This window comes from Chionomys nivalis, chromosome 12, assembly GCF_950005125.1.
Source record: "Chionomys nivalis chromosome 12, mChiNiv1.1, whole genome shotgun sequence".
NCBI lineage: Eukaryota > Metazoa > Chordata > Mammalia > Rodentia > Cricetidae > Chionomys > Chionomys nivalis.
This window is the reverse complement of record NC_080097.1, coordinates 16,742,497-16,762,733: the sequence shown is the minus strand read 5'-3', so window position 1 is coordinate 16,762,733 and position 20,237 is coordinate 16,742,497. Positions and strand designations below refer to the sequence as shown.

The window sequence follows — 20,237 nt, the reverse complement described above, 5'->3', positions numbered from 1 at the left end:
CTGGGTGCACCCCTAAAGGATGAGATTCTAAAGATCATGCCAGAAAAGCAGACTCGGGCTAGTTAGGGGACCAGGTTTCAGGCTTTTGTCACTGCTGCGGACTATATGGTCATGATGGCATTGGTGTGAGATGGCACTGCTATCTGAGGGTCACCGTCTTGGAAAAGACAGTCAATATGTGCCCTTTCTAGAGCCACTAGAAGGAAGGCAGCTTCTCTAGCATCTTCATTCTAATCTAGTGAGATGGTCTGGATCATAGAACTCTAAAATATCTTGTGTAGTGTTTGTTTTGTAAGATTTATTTATGTGTATGAGTGTTTTGCTGCATGTATGTACCTACACCATGTGACTGCCTAGCGCCTGGTGAGATCAAAAGAGGACATCAAATCTCCTGGAACTGGAGTTATTGATGGTTGCTAGCTACCACATAAGTACTGGCACCTAAATCCCTTGAACTCACAGAGATCTGCCTGCCTCTGCCTCCAAAGCAAGTGATGGGATAAAAGACTTTTGGTGTGGGGAGGTCCTTCTGTTTATGTGTTGCTTTCATTGTTTAAGGAATAAAGAACTGCTTTGAGCCTATAGTAGGGAAGAATAGAACTAGGCGGGAAAGGGTAGACTGTATGCTGGGAGGAAGGCAGAATCAGAGAGATGCCATGGAGCCACTGGAGACAGATGCTGGGAATTTTGCCCTGTAAGCCAGAGCTACGTGGCAATATATAGATTAATAGAAATGGGTTAAATTAATATAAGAGTTAGTCAATAAGAAGCTAGAGCTAATGAGCCAAGCAGTATTTTAATTAATACAGTATCTGTGTGATTATTTCGGTTCTGGGCGGCCAGGACAAATAAGCGGTTCCTTTCAACAGGCTTTCACCACCACCACACAACCAGTTTGTGCTGTTTTAAGCAACCAGTTTAATACTTTAGTATCTATAGGTAATCAATAAACAGTTTTTCTATAAAGAAATGATATGTTATTTAACCAACTAAGTTACATAAATAATATGGCTGATAGGAGAAAAGAGTACAAGGAAATCAGCAACACCATAGAGCTATAAAGTTGTAGGACTAAGTGGTAGATTTTTAAAAACTAAGAAAAGGCAGATGGAAATTAATCTGGAAAGTCAGAGGGCACGAAGACAGCATCTTACTGTTTTCTATGCTCATCAGAGCAGGCACTCCTAGTCATCTTTGTGTCCCAGTCACCTAAAGTGATGGCTGCAACTCATGTTTGCAGAATGACCCATTTGTTAATATTACTGCTATCACAAACACCTCCTCAAAATAGAAACGCCAAATTGAAAAGAGAAAATTTGAATTATTAGTGGCACAAAACTAACTAGAGCCTAAAAGAAAGGAAAAAACAATCTCAACTTCCTAAATCTTTGCAGATATCATACACCACCTCAGCAGTCAGTGTTTTATATATTTGAAAATTTTCTACCTCCCTTTTCTATTCCAAAAGCGAATGGGCAGGTGATAACACTGAAAACCTATTACTTGCTGGGTGGTGTTGGTACGGGGTTTTAATCCCAGCACTTGGGAAGCAGAGGCAGGAGGATCTCTCTGAGTTCAAGGCCAATCTGGTCTACAGAGTGAGTTCCAGGACAGTCAAAGTTACACAGAGAAACTCTGTCTTGAAACCAAAAAAGAAACAACAAAAGAAAGAAAACCTATTATTTATCTATCTATCCAACAATATTTTTCTCAGAGGAACTCTCACCTTGTCCACAGGCAGTACACCCACATAAAAAGAAAGAAAAGAATGAGAGATAAAGATACAAACTTAATGATATTATTTAATTCCTGTATCCAGCTACCAAATAAACTCCAATCACTCCTATACTACTTTATTTTTGGTTTACTATTTTGAAGTAGACTTTGCTTAGTTAACATCAGCAAAGTCATTATTTTAAAAAAAGCAAGAAATACTTCCTTCTGGAAGTTAAATACAATAAAAAGATCTGGTTAAGCTCCTGTTTCTATAGCCCAAAGTAGAACAGTTCAGAAACGACAGCTACAACTATTCCTCCTATCTAGGCACACACTGCTGTTGTTCAATGGGAAGACGTAGGCTCTGATCACTGCAAACAACAAATGGAGGTGCTTTATGTCACAACGTCTCCAATCAGTGAAATGAAATACTGGTTCTCTTAAGGCCTCCAACTCAAAACAGTATACACTGCCTTTTCTTTTGTACATTTATGACTAATCAAAAGAAGTTCTGAGCAGTACAGATACATCAAGAGGCTCCTTAATTCATCAAGAAAAGCATATAATGAATACAAATCCAAATCCTAATGCACAATCCAAGTTTAATGTTTCTAGTACAAGTACTCAGAATGGAAAAAGCAAAATGTAGCAAATATATTTCCCTCAAGTAATGAACAAATATAGTGAGAAAAAAGAAATGAATAATTTTCATCTCCAGATAGTAACATCTAGGATACTAACCAAGAAGCATCTCAAAGTAGATTAAATAAAACACACACACACAAAGAAAAATAATAAATCACTTATTTATGGGGATGTGGACATGGTAGGTAGTGCACACCCCAGTGGGTGGCCCTTCTTATTAAACAGACATCACACTGGGAAGCAGATAGATTGGTGGGACCTGGAAGTAAAAGGCATAAAATTTTCAAAGAATGAATTCAAAAATACCTCTTAAAAAGATGTTTTGAAAACTTACTTTAGCACACAGAACATAATCATTTGCTAATTATACTCCTATTTTTAAGTGTCCGAAAATTTTTGTCCGAATTACTACGTCAACACGTTGCTAGCAACTTTACCTTGCTTCTTGTCTTTACTTTTGATTTGCTCTTCTGTTTTCGTTTCAATTTCTTCTTATTAAAAATTTTCTTATTCCTAAAAACAAAAGTGCAAACTATAAATATTTACATCAAGGCATACAAAACCAGTGAAAACAAATAATAGACACTTGCATGTTTCTTAGAGCTTGTATAAAGCAACGTACTCCAAATATGCATATAGAAACTAGTATTTAAGTAACTTTTAAGAAGACGACATTGAAAGCCGGGCAGTGGTGACGCATGTACTTAATCCCAGCAATGGCAGTGGATCTCTGGGTTTAAGGCCAGCCTGGTAGCAGAGCAAGTTCCAGGACAGCCAGAATACACACAGAAACCCTACCTTTAAAAACCAAATCAAAAATAAAAAAAGACAGGAAATACATATATTCCTGTATATATGTATACGTATATATACGTATAAAGCCTTTTCATAAAAGTGAAGCATTTAAGGCATAAAATGAAGTTTAAAAAATACTTTCTTTAGGGCCAACCAATGCTCATGGGGAGGCGGGGGTGGATGGAAATGGATGCCACTAAATCTGGCAACCTGAGTTCAATCTATGGAAGGCACATAGTGGCAGGCTAGCTGTCTCTGAAATTCACATGTATGTGGCAGCACACTTGCATACACATGCACACATGTATATGTACACACATAGAAAGTAAATATAATTGTAAAAGAACGAACTTTTTGCCCAGTGGTTATGTTAATAAACAACAAGAGAAAACGTGTTCTTTATGCTAGTGAAAGCAGCAATACAGAAAAGTTCAAGTAAATTTTTATTAAATTACTTTGAATATAAAGAAAATCTTGAGGGGCTGGAGAGACGGTTCGGTGATTCAAAGCACTGGCTGCTGTTCCAGAGGACTAGGGTTCAATTCCCAGCACCCACATGACAGCTCACAACCATCGGTAACTCCAGTCAAGGTGAATTAGACACCCTCATCCGATCACTGCAGGTACTGTATGCACACAGTACACAGACATATATAGAGAGAAAATACCCAGACACATAAAATAAAAATCAAGATTTGGAAAAAAAGAGAAAAGAAAACCTGAGTTCATAACCTTAGCAACTATTTCTGAGTGCCTCTGCCCCAGGCCTAATCTTTGCATTAAGGTAAAGGACCTTCTGAGTAACTTAGAGAAATATGCCCTTTATCCCTGCACTCACCCAAAGCAGTAAAGTAATATGGGATTTCCCTCTGTATGCGGTGGTTACCATTAATGAATAAACAACTGCTTTGAGCCTATAGCAGAGCAGGACGGGGCAGAGCAGAGCTAGGCAGAAAGGAAGGGACTGAATGCTGAGAGAAAGAAAGGCAGAGTCAGAGAGATGCCATGAAGCCTCTGGAGACATATGCTGGAAACTTTACCCAGTAAGCCACAGCCACGTGGCGATATACAGATTAATAGAAATGGGTTAAATTAATATAAGAGTTAGCCAATAAGAATTTAAAACTAATGGGCCAAGCAGTGATTTAATTAATATACAGTTTCTTTGTGATTATTTCGGGTATAAGCTAGCTGGGTGGCTGGGAACCAACAGGCAGCCCTTCTCCAACAGTAAAGAATAAAGAGGGAGAAATAAGAAGCTAGGAAAATATCTCATTGTCATACAACTCCATATTCTGAATGCTTGCTATGCTGAGAAATACACTCCTAAGCAGCAAAGACACAAAATGTAAAAGGCAGTTTTTGCTCTGGAGGAGAGCAGATACTTAAATGGAAAGCACAATTTAGCTATCTAGTAAGAGATTCCTAGTACTCTAATAAAAACAAGAGGGTCTGCATGGTGATTCTCTGCCTATAATTTCAGCATCCATAGTTCTCATTAGGCTAAAGCAGGAGAATCAGAAATTTGTGGACATCCTGTGCTACACAGGGAGATACTGTCTAAAAATAAAACAAATACAGAAAAAGGTGGAGTGGTGAGACAGCTCAGTAAACTGAGCTCAAACCTTGGGTTCTATATGGTAAAGGGAGAGAACCAACTCCTGCAAGTTGTTCTCTGATTACAGAGAGACAGAGAGAGACCAACAGAGACAATGGGAGAGTATTAACAAATAACAAACAGATGAATGTAATAAAATAATTTAAAGGTAGAAAAGAAGGAGGTAGAGGAACTGAATGGGGAGAAAGGCAGAGGGGCATAACGCAGGAATAAAGATGATCACAATTATCGGTTCTGAGGTCAAGTTCTACAAATCTTCTAATTACTATGATCGAAGCAGTAGCAAAGGGGTGGGGGGAATCCCTTCCATTCCCTGGTCCCTTTAGCTACCTAACCTTTGTGGTTATTCGATTGAAACACACATCTAGAGCTTGAAAGATGCATCCACATAAGGGAAAAAAATGCAATATTTGTCTTTTGGGGTCTGGGTTACATCAATCAGGATGACTGTTGCTAGCTACATCAATTTACCTGTAATTTCATTTTTATTAACAGCTGAATAATATTCCATTGTATAAATGTATATTTTCATTATCCATTCATCAGCTCATAAATATTTTGGCACAAATGTCACGGGAGTAACCAACCACATTTTCATTGCATTTAAGGTCCCAGTCCATGAGACTGAACCCATATGTGACACTGCTAAAGAGGCCAAGAACCCAAGACTAGGCAGGCCCTGGGCCCTCTGTTTATAGAACACAGCAACAAACAGTTCCTAATGACTCTACTGTGTGTGTGTGTGTGTTTGAATATGGTATGAATAGGCTCCTATGTTTGAGTGCTTAGTCACCAATGGAGTGGGACCCTTTGAAAGGATGACAAGGATTAGGAGGTGTGGCCTTGTTGGAGAAAGTGACACTGGGCTGTTTTAAGGTTCACTCTCAGCCTGTAGATCAGAATGTATGCAGCTCTCAGTTTCTGCTCCAGTGCCATGCATACCACTATGCTACATGCCATGATGATAATAGTCTGAAACTTTAAGCAAGTCCTCAAATAAATGTTTTCTTTTATAAGAGTTGCATTGGTCATGATGTCTCTTCACAGCTATAGAACAGTGACTAAGACACCCATAGATCAGAACATTACTCAGCCCTGATCAGAGAAACCTCTTACAGTAGAAGGCAATTAACTTAGAGACCCACATCTGGCAATGTGGGTCCTTCCTGTTACTCCTCTTTGCTTCCTGGCTGCTGCCCTTCTCTGCCATGCCCATCTCTGGTGTGGGATCCCCTCTGTGCTGTGATTACCATTAACAAATAAAGAAACTGTTTTGGACCTATAGCAGGGCAGAACGTAGGTAGGCGGGGAAAACTAAACTGAATGTTGGGAGAAAGAAGGACGGAGTCTGGGAGAAGCCATGTAGCCCGCCAGAGACAGACATGCTGAAACTTTAGCCAGTAAGCCACAGCCACAAGGCAATACACAGATTAATAGAAATGGGTTAAATTAATATGTAAGAGTTAGCCAATAAGAAGCTAGAGTCATTAGGGCCAAGCAGTGATTTAATTAATACCGCTTCTGGGTTATTACATCAAGGTGAAGCAGCCAGGAACAAACCAGCGGCCTCCTTAGTACACTTCTCCACGGTGTTTCTGCCTTGCCAGGGACCATGACTGAAACTTCAGAAACTGAGCCAGAATCAATCTCACCTGCCTACTCTGTGGAGGTGTCCATCACAGCTGCAACATCCTAACCTACAAGCTGTCTTTTCTAGAACTCTACATCTAAAATCATTACTCTTTTTAAGTGCAAAAGGCACAATTATCAGATTGTGAGCAAAAGAAAAAACTTTCAACTAATTTTAAAGACAATACCAGTTGACATACTAATATGGATGGAAGATATTTCACAAGACCCCACCCAAAGAGGGAGAAATCAGTCTTCTCAAGGGACAAACCCGATAGGTTACCCAATCCCAGTGGTCAGCCCTACACACTACACACATACTCCTGAGTGGTACTAAACAGATTCAGTAGATTCCACATGCTCCTGTGAGTGCATGTGCACACACGTGCGTGCATGTGTGCGTGTGTGTGTGTACATATATATAACAATACAAATTTTTAAAAGAGGTGATGGATTTGAGAGTGAAGGAAGGGGAACAGAGGAAGAGTTGGAAGGGGGCGTGTAGGAGCCAGCTTCTACAAGGTCAGTTAGTTAGGTTAGGCTCCACCTGTAGGAGCCGGCTCCTACACCATCAGCTAGGGTTCCTGGATAGAGGATCCTTGAGGCCAAAAAGAAAAGTCAAAAGAAACAGAAGACAGGAAAGAATCGGGAGGACTGTCTGGTCATGCTGGAGCAGCCAAACAGCCCCAAGTTTAATTCAGAGTTTGCTTATATACAAAAGCAGAACGAAGCACAGCACAGTCAGTCAGTTTCTAACCACAAGATTCCTGTCCTTGAGTGAGCAGCCTCCTCTCCAACATGTGCTTGCTGCTCGGAAGCATCCTTACTTTCTATCTTGATGTTCCTGAGGTTTGTTGTCAGCAGTATACTGTCTACTAGATAGAGTATTCTTTTCTCATGGGCTAAATCAGAAGTTTTTCAGAGCCCTCAAGGTTAAAGGAAAAAAGTGAAGCAGGCAAGCTTAAACTCAAGTGACTTCGTTAAGACAGAAATGACTCCAGATGGAAACTGAGTCACTATGGGTTCCCACAAAGGAGGGAGAATGGAAAGGATGTAATTACAATACTTATGCATGAAAGACTCAAATTAATTTTAAAAACCAAAATAATATAAAGAATGCATTTAAAATACTGGCAATAATATCTAAAAATTAAAATTAATTCTAGGCACTATGCTAATCAAATATAAAATTTAAAAGCCATAAATAAAAATTTTAAATATTTTAACTAAATGACAAGAATACTAAAATGTTTGTAATGCAACTCAAGTGGTACTTGGATGAAAATTCAAAGATGTTCATACTAGAAAATAAAAATCTAAAGTAACTGACATAAGATTCAAAACTGGGGGTTGGGAGGGTAGAATAAATTCAAAATGAAAGCAGTTAATGACAATTCTGAGGGGAAAGCCAATATAAAAGAAAACAAAAGTAATAGAAATAAAACCATCAAAAGCCAGTTCTTTGAACATATAAGCAAAATTGGAAAATGGATGGCTAGAATAATCAAAAAATAAATAAATGCTATCATAAATGAAAGAGGAATCATCACTACAGACATTAAAATAATAATAAGGGGAATACTAATAACTTTATGCATAAGCTTGGTGACTGAGATGAAAAACGCATTCCTTTTTTTTTTTTTTTTTTTTTTTTTTTTGGTTTTTCGAGACAGGGTTTCTCTGTGGCTTTGGAGCCTGTCCTGGAACTACTCTGTAGACCAGGCTGGTCTCGAACTCACAGAGATCCGCCTGTCTCTGCCTCCCGAGTGCTGGGATTAAAGGCGTGCGCCACCATTCCTTGACAGACACAACTTGCCAGAATTTATGCAACAAAACAGACATCCTTTAACTGTGGGGACGATGTGAAGAGGGTAAATCAATAACTTAGCAAACTTTCAAAAGCTCAGTGGTGAATTTTATCAGCTTTTAAGAACGAAACTACAGCAATTCTGATCCCTTTAGAGGATAAAGCAGAAGGAATACTTCCTCGCTCATCTCATGAGGCCAGGATAACCCTAACAGTAAACTTGGCGTGGTAAAAAGTATTAGAAAACTACAAACCAGCATCTTTATGAGGGCATATGCAAAAGAAAACCTCTAAATTTTATCAAATTGAATCCAGAAATGTATAAAAACATTCAGGACAACCGAAGTTAATGTATCCCAGCTATGTATGTATCATTTGAAGATAAATTACAGGCTAAAAATAATCTATGACATGGTCATAGCAATAGAAGCAGGAAAGGCACTTGACAAATTCAACTCCCAACTTGTAACAAAAGTTCTCAGTGAACTAGAAATCAAGAGCAATTTCCTCAACATGCAAAAAGAAAATCTACAGAAAATCCTACAGATGGTATCATACTTCGTGAGAAACTATAAGTTTTCTCACTAAGATCAAAAACAATGCAAAGGCATGCTCTCTGATTACTCTATATCAATATCATTATGAGAACTCTAGTTAATTCAGTAAAACAAGAAAAGGAAATAAAAGATATGCTGCTTACAAAAGAAGAAATGAATTGCCTTCATTTGCAGATACGTCTGCCTATGTCAGAAATACAAAAGAACAGAAAAAAAAACAAAAACAAAAAATACAACAAAAGCCCTGTTGTACCTAATAAATAATAAATAACATGGTTGCATGATACAACATTAGTAGCGGTAAGTCAACTGTTTTGTTATATACCAAAAGCAAAGTAGAATATGAAAATATTATATCCTCAACAATGAAATATGAAGGTATAAATCTAATAAAAATACATACAAGACCTAACTGAGGAAAACTGCAAAGTTCTGATGAAAGAAATAAAATAATTAATATTTCATAGATAGACAGAAAGACTCATTATTATTAAGATGTCACTCTTAATTAATCCATGTATCAATAAATACCCTAGTAAGTTATTTCTGGGATTCTAGTAAATGTTCAAAAGTTTATGAGAAAGACAACACCCATAATAGATAAGACAATGTGAAAATAAAAATGTAAATACTTTAATTTTTTTTTTGTTTTTTGTTTTTCGAGACAGGGTTTCTCTGTGGTTTTGGAGCTTGTCCTGGAACTAGCTCTTGTAGACCAGGCTGGTCTCGAACTCACAGAGATCCGCCTGCCTCTGCCTCCCGAGTGCTGGGATTAAAGGCGTGCGCCACCACCGCCTGGCATATCTTACTTTAAGAGTAGCTATAAGGCTACAGTAATCAAGCTGGTGTAGTGCTAAAGAAACAAAACACAGATCATCAGCAGAACAAAGAGCAGGGGAACCCACAACAGACCCACATCAATACAGTCAAAAGGCATTTAGCAAAGAGCAAAGCAAAGCAATAAAAAAGGATGATATAACAACCCAGCAAAGACACCAAGTAAAGGGGACTCTAAATACAGATCTTACATCCTTTACGAAAATTAATTCAAAATGGAAAATAGACCTTGAATGCAAAACTCAAAACAATACAGTGTTTAGAAGATGTAATAGGAGAAAACCCACATGGCACTGAGTATGGCAACAGTTTTTAAAATAAAATGCTAAAACATGAACCAGGAAAATAATAATTGATAGAACTTTATTAAACTCAAAAATGCCTCCTCCCCATATATGTGTGTGTATATATATATGTGTGTACATATATATACACACACAATGAGAAGGAAAAGATACAGACTAGAAAAAAATAGCTACAAAAAACATATCTGATAGAAGACTGTTATCCAGGCTATTCAAGAACTCTCAAATCCAACAATACCAAAACAATCATCTTGGGAGGAAATGAGGAAACATCCTTGACACTTCTCAAAACAGATACAAAAATAAAAATACACACCTGAAAAGATGCTCTAAGACAGGTGTTATCAGGCAATACAGATTAAAACAACAATGAGATCCATCAATCAGAATGTTCAAAATCCAGAATGCTGACAACACTAAATGTCAGCAAGGGACACAGAGGAACACCAACTACGAAAAGCTTCATTTCACACACACGAAATGTACAGCCACTTGGGGAGAACTTCGGCAGTTTCCTACAGAACTAAACATACCCTGACCATATATCCAACAATTAAAGATTCTGGAATGTATTTACCCAAAGAAGCTGAGAATTTACATCCACACAAAAACTTGCACATGATGTTTATAGGAGTTTAACTCATAATTGTCAAAACTTAGGAGTTGCCAAGATTCCCTTCCAGAGAACAAACTATGACACCTCCAGATGACAGATATTATTAAGTATTAAAAGAAATATGCTATCAGGCCACTAAAGAGAGGAAGTATACCATTAAGTGCCTCTGATGGAGTCTATCAAATATTTAAGAACACCATGCCTATGCAATTTTTAATCTAGGATAATTATTATCTAACTCATTTATGAGGATAAGGACAATACTAAAGTCTGAGAGACACCCAGCAGATCACTTACGTGACAAACATCTGTGCTCTGATGTGCTGACAATCTTACTTTCCAGAAACAGCCATAAGCCCCAGCCAAAGAAAGACTTCTTTGGAGCTCTGACCCTCACCAACTGTAGCTTCAAGTATAACAGAAGTTTTCTGTATTTTCTTTCTAAAATGTTTCTCTTTTAAGAACCAGTATTTCTTAATTCCTACTGCTCAGACTAGAGAGAGAGGAAACACAAACTCGCTGGTTGTATCACTGAAAACGATGTTGCACAGAACCATTCCCAACTGTTCTCCTTTCTGGGAATACCAAAGGATGCCCCCTCATATTGCAGAGTATCATGTTCAAGGCATGGTATTGTCATCAGTATTGCCACCAAAAGACTTCGTATGCCTTGTCAGATCATCGCCTTCTGGGCACGTGGTGTACAATGAGACAAATAGATTTCACCGGTCCTCCTTTAATATAAAGTGGGTTTCTAGTCTAAAACCATCCCTGTGAGAAGGAAAACTATTGGACACTGTAACAGTTCTCAAACATGGAGTCAGACTGGATAAGCTGCCGTAACAAGTAATGCTTGATTTGTATCTCAACCACCAAAAGCCTAACTTTGCAAAAATGGGATACCATCAAAAGAATGTACTATTAGCTAAAGTCAAAACCATTAACTACATCAAGCTAGCAATTTGAGTCAGGCACTGTTGTATTTCCTTTGAAAATTCAAATATCTACATATCTATTATGATGCTTTAGAGCATCTCAGTTTCATTTAGGAACAAGAATGTGTGTGTGTGTGTGTGTGTGTGTGTGTGTGTGTGTGTGTGTGTGTGTGTATGCAGACAGGAACATGTGTACATGTGTAGTCCCTGTAACAGGTCCAGTGCCTTGAAACAGGTTTCACAACTTGACTCTATTTACTTGTCTGTTACGGCCAAGAGTGAGAAGGTCAGCAGACAGTGAAGGAGTATATCAATTCTGAAGTCCATTTCTAAGGGTCAGGATTCCATTTCAACCCAGTCAGAACACTGAAGGTGGTATGGCAAATGAGGATTCTACCCACCCTAGAATCTTAAAAGTAAACCCATTCTTTGTTTCTTATGACCACTGTGGATGTTCCTGTACATGCTGCTAAAAATGAAAAAGAAAGTTCCTTTTACCTTTTATGTCTTTCTTCATCATTCCCATCAATTAATGTCACTCAGCAACAGCCAGCTTCATTATCCTACCATTATAATAAATACTTCCCTGAGCCTCTCAAAAGCCCAAGATATCGTACCCAGCAGAACATGCCCATTCATGGAAGCCACATCCCAGGTGGCAACTGAGCATGCAGATGGTCAGCAGCAGCAGTGCTCAGTTGACACTATTAGAATGGGGTTTTCAGTGTAGTCAAAACACAATTACGTTCCTCAGATGGCTCCTGGTAGCAAGTGGAATGACAGAAAAGGTGACAGACACCAAGACTTACTGTGGAGTGCTCTGTGCTAAGGAGAAGTGATCAAAGTAGTATGGAGCAGAAGCTGAACTACAATTCAGCCAGAGAAAGGTTTCAGCCACTACCTTGGAGAAGCTCAGGTAGAAATGCTCCTTTACAGTTGTCTTCCCTCGAGACAAATGGGCCAGGCACTTACATATCAGCACAGAACAATCTATAGGTGCAGGGAATAAGAGGCATGCCTGGGGAACTCAGCTACCTCCATAACTCTTAATATGCCCCAAAGCTAGAAGAGCCTGTGCCTCCATCTCTGGGAAGGAGGGTGGGTAATCTAACTGTAGCCCCTGTCACATCACCACTGAACTAGAACACAAAAGGCACTATCTAATAAATACAGAAAAAAATAACAGAATCGAAAAGGTAAAAAAAACATTTTAAACTTCTATTATAATTACTGACTCAGGCAAAGACTATCAAAGGACATTAAAACGATTAGGTGAAAGGTCCTTTCTCCCACAGTGATGTGCTCACTGCAAAGAGAAAAGCATAAATTACAGGGGAGAGGTCTGGTGGGTACTGGTGTTAGCACCATTGCAGTAAGGAAAACCAGCAACCTAGACTAGGGCAGCATACAGTACTCAATACTATACTATACTATACTAAAAAGGTCTACGAAGAATCTAATGAATGACAGAAACATGAACAATAGGAAAGGGCCCATCCTAAAAGGAGCTAGATTTATACAGCATTATAGAAAAAATATAATGCTAGATCTCGGCTTAATATAAGTAGCCAGGAGATTGGGAATACCTAAAGCAATTTTCTGAAATGATGAAACTATTCTATCCTTGACTGTAATGATGGTTCCAAGACTCTTTAAATTAATATTTAAAGAGGGTTAGTTTATTGCATGTAAATTAAATCTTCACTAACCTAACCCCACACAAAAAGAAATCTGCACACTTAGAGTCTGTTGTTGAGAAAAACAGGAAGTGGTTTTGTTGATTTTTTTATACAGAATAGTTTCTAGTATGAAAATATTGCTATTAAGTTAGCATATTTTCATCTATTTAATTATTATTTTTTAAATTAACAAAGTTTTCTTGAGAGCCAAGATTTTTTACCTCTCTTGTGCTAGGAGACTAATGCATTTTACATTTCTACCAATTAATATGCCAACAGAGTAGTATCTTTGCCTTAATGTGATTATAGAAAATATAGGATTCCACAGAAAAACAGCTGTGTGAAGTACTACCTATTCACTAACACAGATACACATATAATTCAACCTACATTGTTCCCTAATCCACTTCTGGAATAATGTCTCTTCTTAGCTCAAAACCATCAGGATTTTCCCAATACTTCTGATTAGAATTTAATTTTTCTTGTTCTTCCAGATACAGTCCTTTTGGCTAATCTCTCCAATCCTAGAATGAATCCCCAGCCCTCTCTCCCTCCTGATACCTACATTCTAGCACTAATGTTAACATTTTTATTATAATAACCGACATCCAAACTGCCTTCCCCACCTCTACTCAGGAAGTTGAGCAGGCCCAGAGTGCCATCTCTTTGTCATAATAGTTATTTTCTTGGTGATTTCATTTAACATTCCCCCTAAGTATTTGTAACTTTCACCCCCCAAACAGACAATACACTCAAAACTGGGAACTTCAACACTAAGTCTTAATAAGACAAATGGTTAGTTCTAAGTAATAACCCTCAGCATTTGCAGAGTTGACTTCTTAACCTCTTATAACCCAAATTCCATACACAGAGGGAATGGACCATTCTTCTGTTCTGTTTTGAGATGGTATACCATGTACCAGTGGCTAGCCGTGAACTTGTTATTTACCAGAGGCTGGCTTCAACTCCTGACCCCCTGCCTCTATACTATCCACAGATTGGGACGGTAAGAGTGCACTAGCATGCCAGTCAAGTGGCATTTTTAAAAAGGAAAAAAGTAGCAAAGGAACTAATTAATTTACCCAGAAAAGAACACGAATCCTCATTTTGGTCATAATGTTCTCTAATATTTACAGCAGGGGTGCTCTTCGACCACTGCAAACCCAATATCCTCACTATTCTTTAGATGGCAGTCGATCACTTCCAGCTGGACATCACTTCTTTTTTCACTACAAAGACAACCAAAAGCTTTCAATTTCTGTTTTACTTTGACCTCCAGTCACATTTCAACCCTGAATTAGTCAACTGTAAGTTTTCCTCATTTATCTTCTAACTAGTAAGGTTTATAATAGGCTGAGTGAAATTGTAATCATGATCTCAGTAACAACAAAAGCAAATAACATTTAAAAGACATTTAACATGTATGGGCATGAAGCCTTTAGATTACCCTAAAAAGTTACAAGAAACAGAAAGAGAGCTGTAGTGTGCATACCTGTAATTCCGGCAATCAGAAGGCTGACTCAGGAAGATTGTTCTTATTTTGGGGCTACATAGTGATACTGTTAGGGTTATGCAAGATCCCAAAAACCATAAAGCAAAACATTCAGGCTGGGCCTAATGACACAGACTATAACTCCAATGATGTGGGATTCCCCTCTGTATGCTATGAATATGTTTTATTACCATTGGTTAATAAAGAAGCTGCTTCAGCCTATGGCAGGGCAGAATAGAATGAGGAGGGAAAATCAAACAAAGATATAGAGAGATAATAGGTGGAGTCAGAGAGACACCAGGTAGCTGAAGAAGGAGAAAGATGCCTTAGGAAACAGCCTCATGGTGATACATAGATAACAGAAATGGGTTAATTTAAGATGTAAGAGCTAGCTAGGAATACACCTAACCTATTAGCCAAACAGTTTTGTAATTAATATAATTTCTGTGTGATTATTCAGGTTTGGGCAGCTGAGAAACGAACAAGCAGTCTCTGTTTATACTCCAATCACAGGAGTCAAAGAAGCAAGATTACAAGTTCACGGCCTGGTGAAGTCTACAGAGCAGAACATGTTTCAAACACCCACAAACAGCCCAACTTAACACATAAAAAGAGATAAAATTTGAATGTGTACTAAGGCAGTCTACAGTCTGTAACATTCTACCACAGAAGTATGACACTTCCCAAATGTGAAGTTGTACTACCATTCAGAGAACTGGTTAAACATTGTTTTTCTTGACTTGCCTGGCCAGTCCCTTTCCCCAAGAAAATATTATAATTTCAATCAGTTTCATTAATTCAAAAAGCATACATAGGTTGGGCGGTGGTGGTGCAAGTCTTTAATCCCAGCACTCAGGAGGCAGAGGCAGGCAGATTTCTGTGAGTTCGAGGCCAACTAGCACAAGAGCTAGTGCCAGGAGAGGCTCCAAAGCTACAGAGAAACCCTGCCTTGAAAAACAAAAAAAAATTAAAAAAGCATACATATTCATCCATTGAATACATAAAAGCTATTATTCCTACATTCAAAATCACTGATCCCTAAACCAATGGTAATAGGCAAGACTATTGCTTCTATCCATATGCTCAAATTCTTTCAGCAAAGAAAACAAACCCCTAATATTTAGTAACATATAATGTGCCAAGTACTTACACATATTTGTCCATCTAATCTACAAAACAGCCCATATTGTTATCTCCTACATTTATAAGAAAACTAAGAAATGAAAGTTATGTAGCATTCATGGTTACACAACTAGCAAACAACAGATGACAATCAGGACTTAAAGCCACTCTAATATCAAGAGTCCAAACTCTTAGCCACTTTGTTAAAATACCTTCAAAATCCTACCTTGGGCTTGAATCTTATACCTAAAACAATCGAAAATACCGAATTTGTTCAACATCCTGATAATTCACTTACATTTTTGTTCCCTGAACCACAAGTTTGTTCTCTTAAAATCTTTCTAATTTCCTCATATGCACTTCTAAATCTCCTTCCTCAAGACATGTCAACTTCAATGCCAACTCCCAAGGAGAACTTTGCTGACCCTATCACCTAGAGTAGTTCAACTATAAATGTTCAATGCTCAATCAGGTGAAAATGGCTGCATCTCCTTTATCATTACTTTTTACAAGAAATGACCAGTTGTTAGCACCACCCAACTGTACGTTCAAAAACATTAAGGATTTTGTCTTGTACTTACTGCTCTGCCTTCAGTACCTACAACAGTATATACCATGGACACTTATTTACAGAATAGATGCCAAAACATGATGCTTCCTCTTCAGATCACCAGAAAGCACAGATACGATACCATCTTCAAGAAATTATCAGTCTGTATATTTAGAAATACTTCCTTTTCTATAGTAAAGAAAATCAACCCTTAAGTTTTTGAATGGCTAACCTATCATCATAAACCCGTCTCCACTGACTGCTATCAATCATCCCCTCCTTCAATTCTTTAATATCCTCCTCTCTACTTAAGTTCCCATAGCTGACCATCTCACCTGCCCTCCAATACTTGAATGACCTCTCTTCATTTCCTCCCAGGTGGTGCATCCCACACACCCATTAAGCTTACCCCAGTTATGACTACTTGGCTCCAAAGGTACCAGTGATTGGGAAGGTGTTCTCACTTATTGATATCTAGCACTTCTGAAAACATTTTTGTTTGTTTGTTTTGTTTTTCTTTATTAGAACCTGAGGTGCTACTGCCTGGTCCGTTTTTTAGTTTTATAACTCTTCTCTGTTTCTTCTATTGTTCCCCTTTCTCAAACCTTTAACCATGATGCTCTCCAGAATTTCAGCCCTATTCTCATCTATCTCCTCTAACTCAGTGGCATATAAAAAATAACACTGAACCCCAACTCTTCTTCCCTATCATCCTTAATTTTTCAAGTGACTGAATTTAATCCAATTCACAATAAAGAACAGTTGCAGGTGAACTATAATATACAATCATATTGTAAACAAGCACTGGACGGCATTATCAAGGTAATGTTGGTTTCCATGAGCATTTCTTGAGCTAATTCAATCAATTCCAAATGTTTTATTGATAGCTTGCAGATAATGATCAATCTAAAAATCACCAATTTTAAGTAAGTTAACCTACATTTAATTTTGTCTACTAATGCTAGTACAGTTCTGGATTTAAAAAAAAGGACATTATTTAAAAAACAGTAGAAAGTCAAAACAAGAATATGCAACATAGATTATTGCACAAGTTTGGGAATAATATAAAAAAAAATTTAAATCTTTAAGAGGCATTTGTGCAGGTGTAGAACAGTGCAATAATTCAGAGACACATTGCTCAAGTTTAGACCTAATTTTCAGGGTAAATTCTCTAATGTGATTTGTGCTGCTTTCCAAAAACCATTAGCAAGAAACACACTTGTGACATTCTTACATTCGTTCTAAATAGCAAAGTGTAGTTACTACACACATTTAAATCCATGACTCAACTACTGATGCACACAATCCTGTCAACAAATAGATATAAGTGGTTTATCCAGAAAAAAGTGTGGAGGAAGTTCCATCTTTACAATTCTCCTACAGATCAGCCTTAATACAGATGGGTACCCTAGCTAGACTGACAGACTAGACCTCTCCTAATGGGAGATAAAGATGGCCACGTGGCCATCATAAGCCACACTGACTTAGGGCAAGGGAAAGGGAAACAAAACAAAAACAAAAACTTCGCTTCACCAAACTCACTTTTAAAAATCCTACTGTGCTTGTCTGAGTGTTCTGTAAGAGACTGTGGGAAGAAACAAAGGTGATTCCCAACGACCACGCTCCTTCAGGGCATGTGACAAGTGAAGGCATGAAAGGGAAACAGCAGGAGAGAGCCTTTATCTTAAAAAGGTACCCATATTTTAAGGAAAAGAAAATGAAAGTGATAAGGCATCTCTATCTAGGAAGTTGACAGTGTAGCCAGTCTAACTGAAAGAGGTGAGCAAGCTACTAGACAGCAGGTAAACCCTAACCAGTTGTCATATTTTTATATTTTTGGTTGTGAGCCCAGCCTTTAATGGCTGAGCCATCCCTCCAGGCCCAGTTGTCATATTTTTAAATTCTTCAGATTTTTCCCATTTTCCCTACAAAACTCCTGTGCTCTCAAACCTGTCAGTAACAGGAAACAGAACATTAGATGAAGGGAAATGGCCGGATGGCACCTCAGAACAAGGCAGGAGCTGCGAGCACAATCAAGGCCAAAGGCCCCAGAACCAAACTACTCTTCTCAAAATCCCGATCGACCACTTCTCACATCTGCACAAATCTCCATCTATATCCTTTATTCATAACTCTCCACCTAGCTTGGTATCTAAGACACCCTACAAACATCACTGTCTTTAACCTACAGCATTGCTCCCAGTAGTAAAAGGCAGCCTTTATGGAGGGCAGCTATAGGAAGGCAGGCAATGAGGAGAGGTCGTGCAAATAACACCACAGCCAGACAGAAACGTCAGCACCTCCCCTTAGGACTCTCGCAAACTCTCCTGATGCATTAGGGTCTCATCCCTCTCTACCATGCCTCCTTTCTCAACAATACACACACGTGTCATGACGGACCTGCACCATCACCCTCTCTAGCGTTACCCATACGCACCCATCTTCCCTGCCTTCCCCTCCAAAAGACACACACACATATACACACGCACGCACGCACACTTGTGACCACCACACCCTCTTGCTATCACCAAAGTGCTTCTTCCATCAGCATCCAGAGCTGACTGCAAGCCCGGTGCTAAGTAGGTGGACACACACGCGCGCGCGTACACACACACACACACACAAACACGAGAGAGAGAGAGAGAGAGAGAGAGAGAGAGAGAGAGAGAGAGAGAGAGAGAGAGAGAGAGAGAGAGAGAGAGAGAGATGCACACGCATGCGGCGCGAGGAAGGGCGTCCGCGAGACTCACCTGGAGGCCGGGTGTCCAGTGCTGCTGCAGGCCTGGTCCCTGTCACTGAGCGCAGTGGTGTAAATCCTCCGGTAGCGGTCGGCCAAGGCACGGCCTGACAGCAGCAGCTGATAGTGACCCCGAGAGTCCGTGGCGGACAGCCCCAGTCCCAGCCCCGCGGCGGCCACCGAGCCGTCGGGAACCGACATGAACAGCGCCCCCGGCGCCGGGGAGGAAGAGAAGGTGGCGGCTGCGAAGAATCCGTCCCCGCCGGGCCCGGAGGAGGCGGCGGCGGGGGAGGCAGTCGCCGCGCACATCATCATCCTCGCCACTACCGCCGCCGCCTCGTCCCCGCGGGCCGGGCGGGCGGGCGGGCAGGCGCGCGCCCTCACAGCCTCCGCCAACGACGACGGCTGGAGCGGTGGCCTCGGGCGCCGGCAGCAGGGACACTACAAAGACAGCGACCTCCTTCGCCGCCGCCGCCTTCTCCTCCTCCTCCCCGCGCCGCCCTCGCCGCTGTTGGGGCCGCTCATCTAACCCCGCCACCCGCGGAGTGTGAGGAGGAGGCGGTGCCGCCGCCGCCGCCGCCGCTGCCACCGCCGCCGCTGCCCGCAATGGGAGGCGGCCGGCCTCACAGAGCATGCGCACCATCTCGCACATGCTCAGTGATCGAGCCTGGCGCCCTAGCCAGCCCCACCCCCTCCGCCAGCAACGGGGCTGAGGGTGCCGGGTGGTGCCGAAGCCGTACCGAATCCGCGGCTCCGGGTTTTACTAACAGCACGAGGAAGAGCCAGGGCTGTGCCGGGGAAGCTGTCAGAGGCCGCGTTCTTCTTCAGGTAATGTGGTTCGCTCCAGGTGAGAGAACCCGAACCTGACAGAAAGAGGTGCCTGTCGGTCTAAGGGCCAGCTGCCTGCTCCCAGGGCCGTGCTGCCAACGTGAAGATGAACTGTGCCCAGTGCTGGCCAGGACGCATTAGCCCTTTGGCAATTTTAATTGGAAATGGGGGAGGAGAGCATTATATTTAAGTCTCTTAAAAATAGCTTTGAGAAGCAAGAGTCACCGTGGCTAGCTCCTGGAATCTCAGCACTTGAGCCTCCGAGGCAGAAGGATTGCCCACAAGTTCGAGGTCACCCTGGACTATGTAGTGAGTTCTGTCCAGTTCCTGGCCTGGGCTGTGAAGTGAGAACCGATCTTAAAAAACAAA

The 20,237-nt window shown here is 40.2% G+C and overlaps 1 protein-coding gene and 1 long non-coding RNA gene across 14 annotated transcripts in view; one reads left to right on the top strand and one right to left on the bottom strand.

Annotated features, from left to right (window-relative positions):
* Nucleotides 1–19,623, bottom strand: part of Mycbp2 (MYC binding protein 2) — a 237,284-nt gene extending 217,661 nt beyond the window's left edge. For all 13 annotated transcript variants that reach the window (XM_057786001.1, XM_057786003.1, XM_057786002.1 and 10 more), the window contains exons 1-2: nt 19,054–19,623; nt 2,799–2,874 (exon numbers count right to left, since the gene is read on the bottom strand). In XM_057786001.1, the coding sequence (XP_057641984.1) occupies nt 2,799–2,874; nt 19,054–19,355 (378 nt within the window). In that variant the 5' untranslated portion in view covers nt 19,356–19,623. The remainder of the gene's footprint in view (nt 1–2,798; nt 2,875–19,053) is intronic.
* Nucleotides 19,624–19,732: 109 nt separating this feature from the next.
* LOC130885102 (uncharacterized) overlaps nt 19,733–20,237 on the top strand; it is an 87,329-nt gene continuing 86,824 nt past the window's right edge. The window contains exon 1 of the long non-coding RNA XR_009058131.1: nt 19,733–19,868. This is a non-coding gene — a long non-coding RNA (uncharacterized LOC130885102). The remainder of the gene's footprint in view (nt 19,869–20,237) is intronic.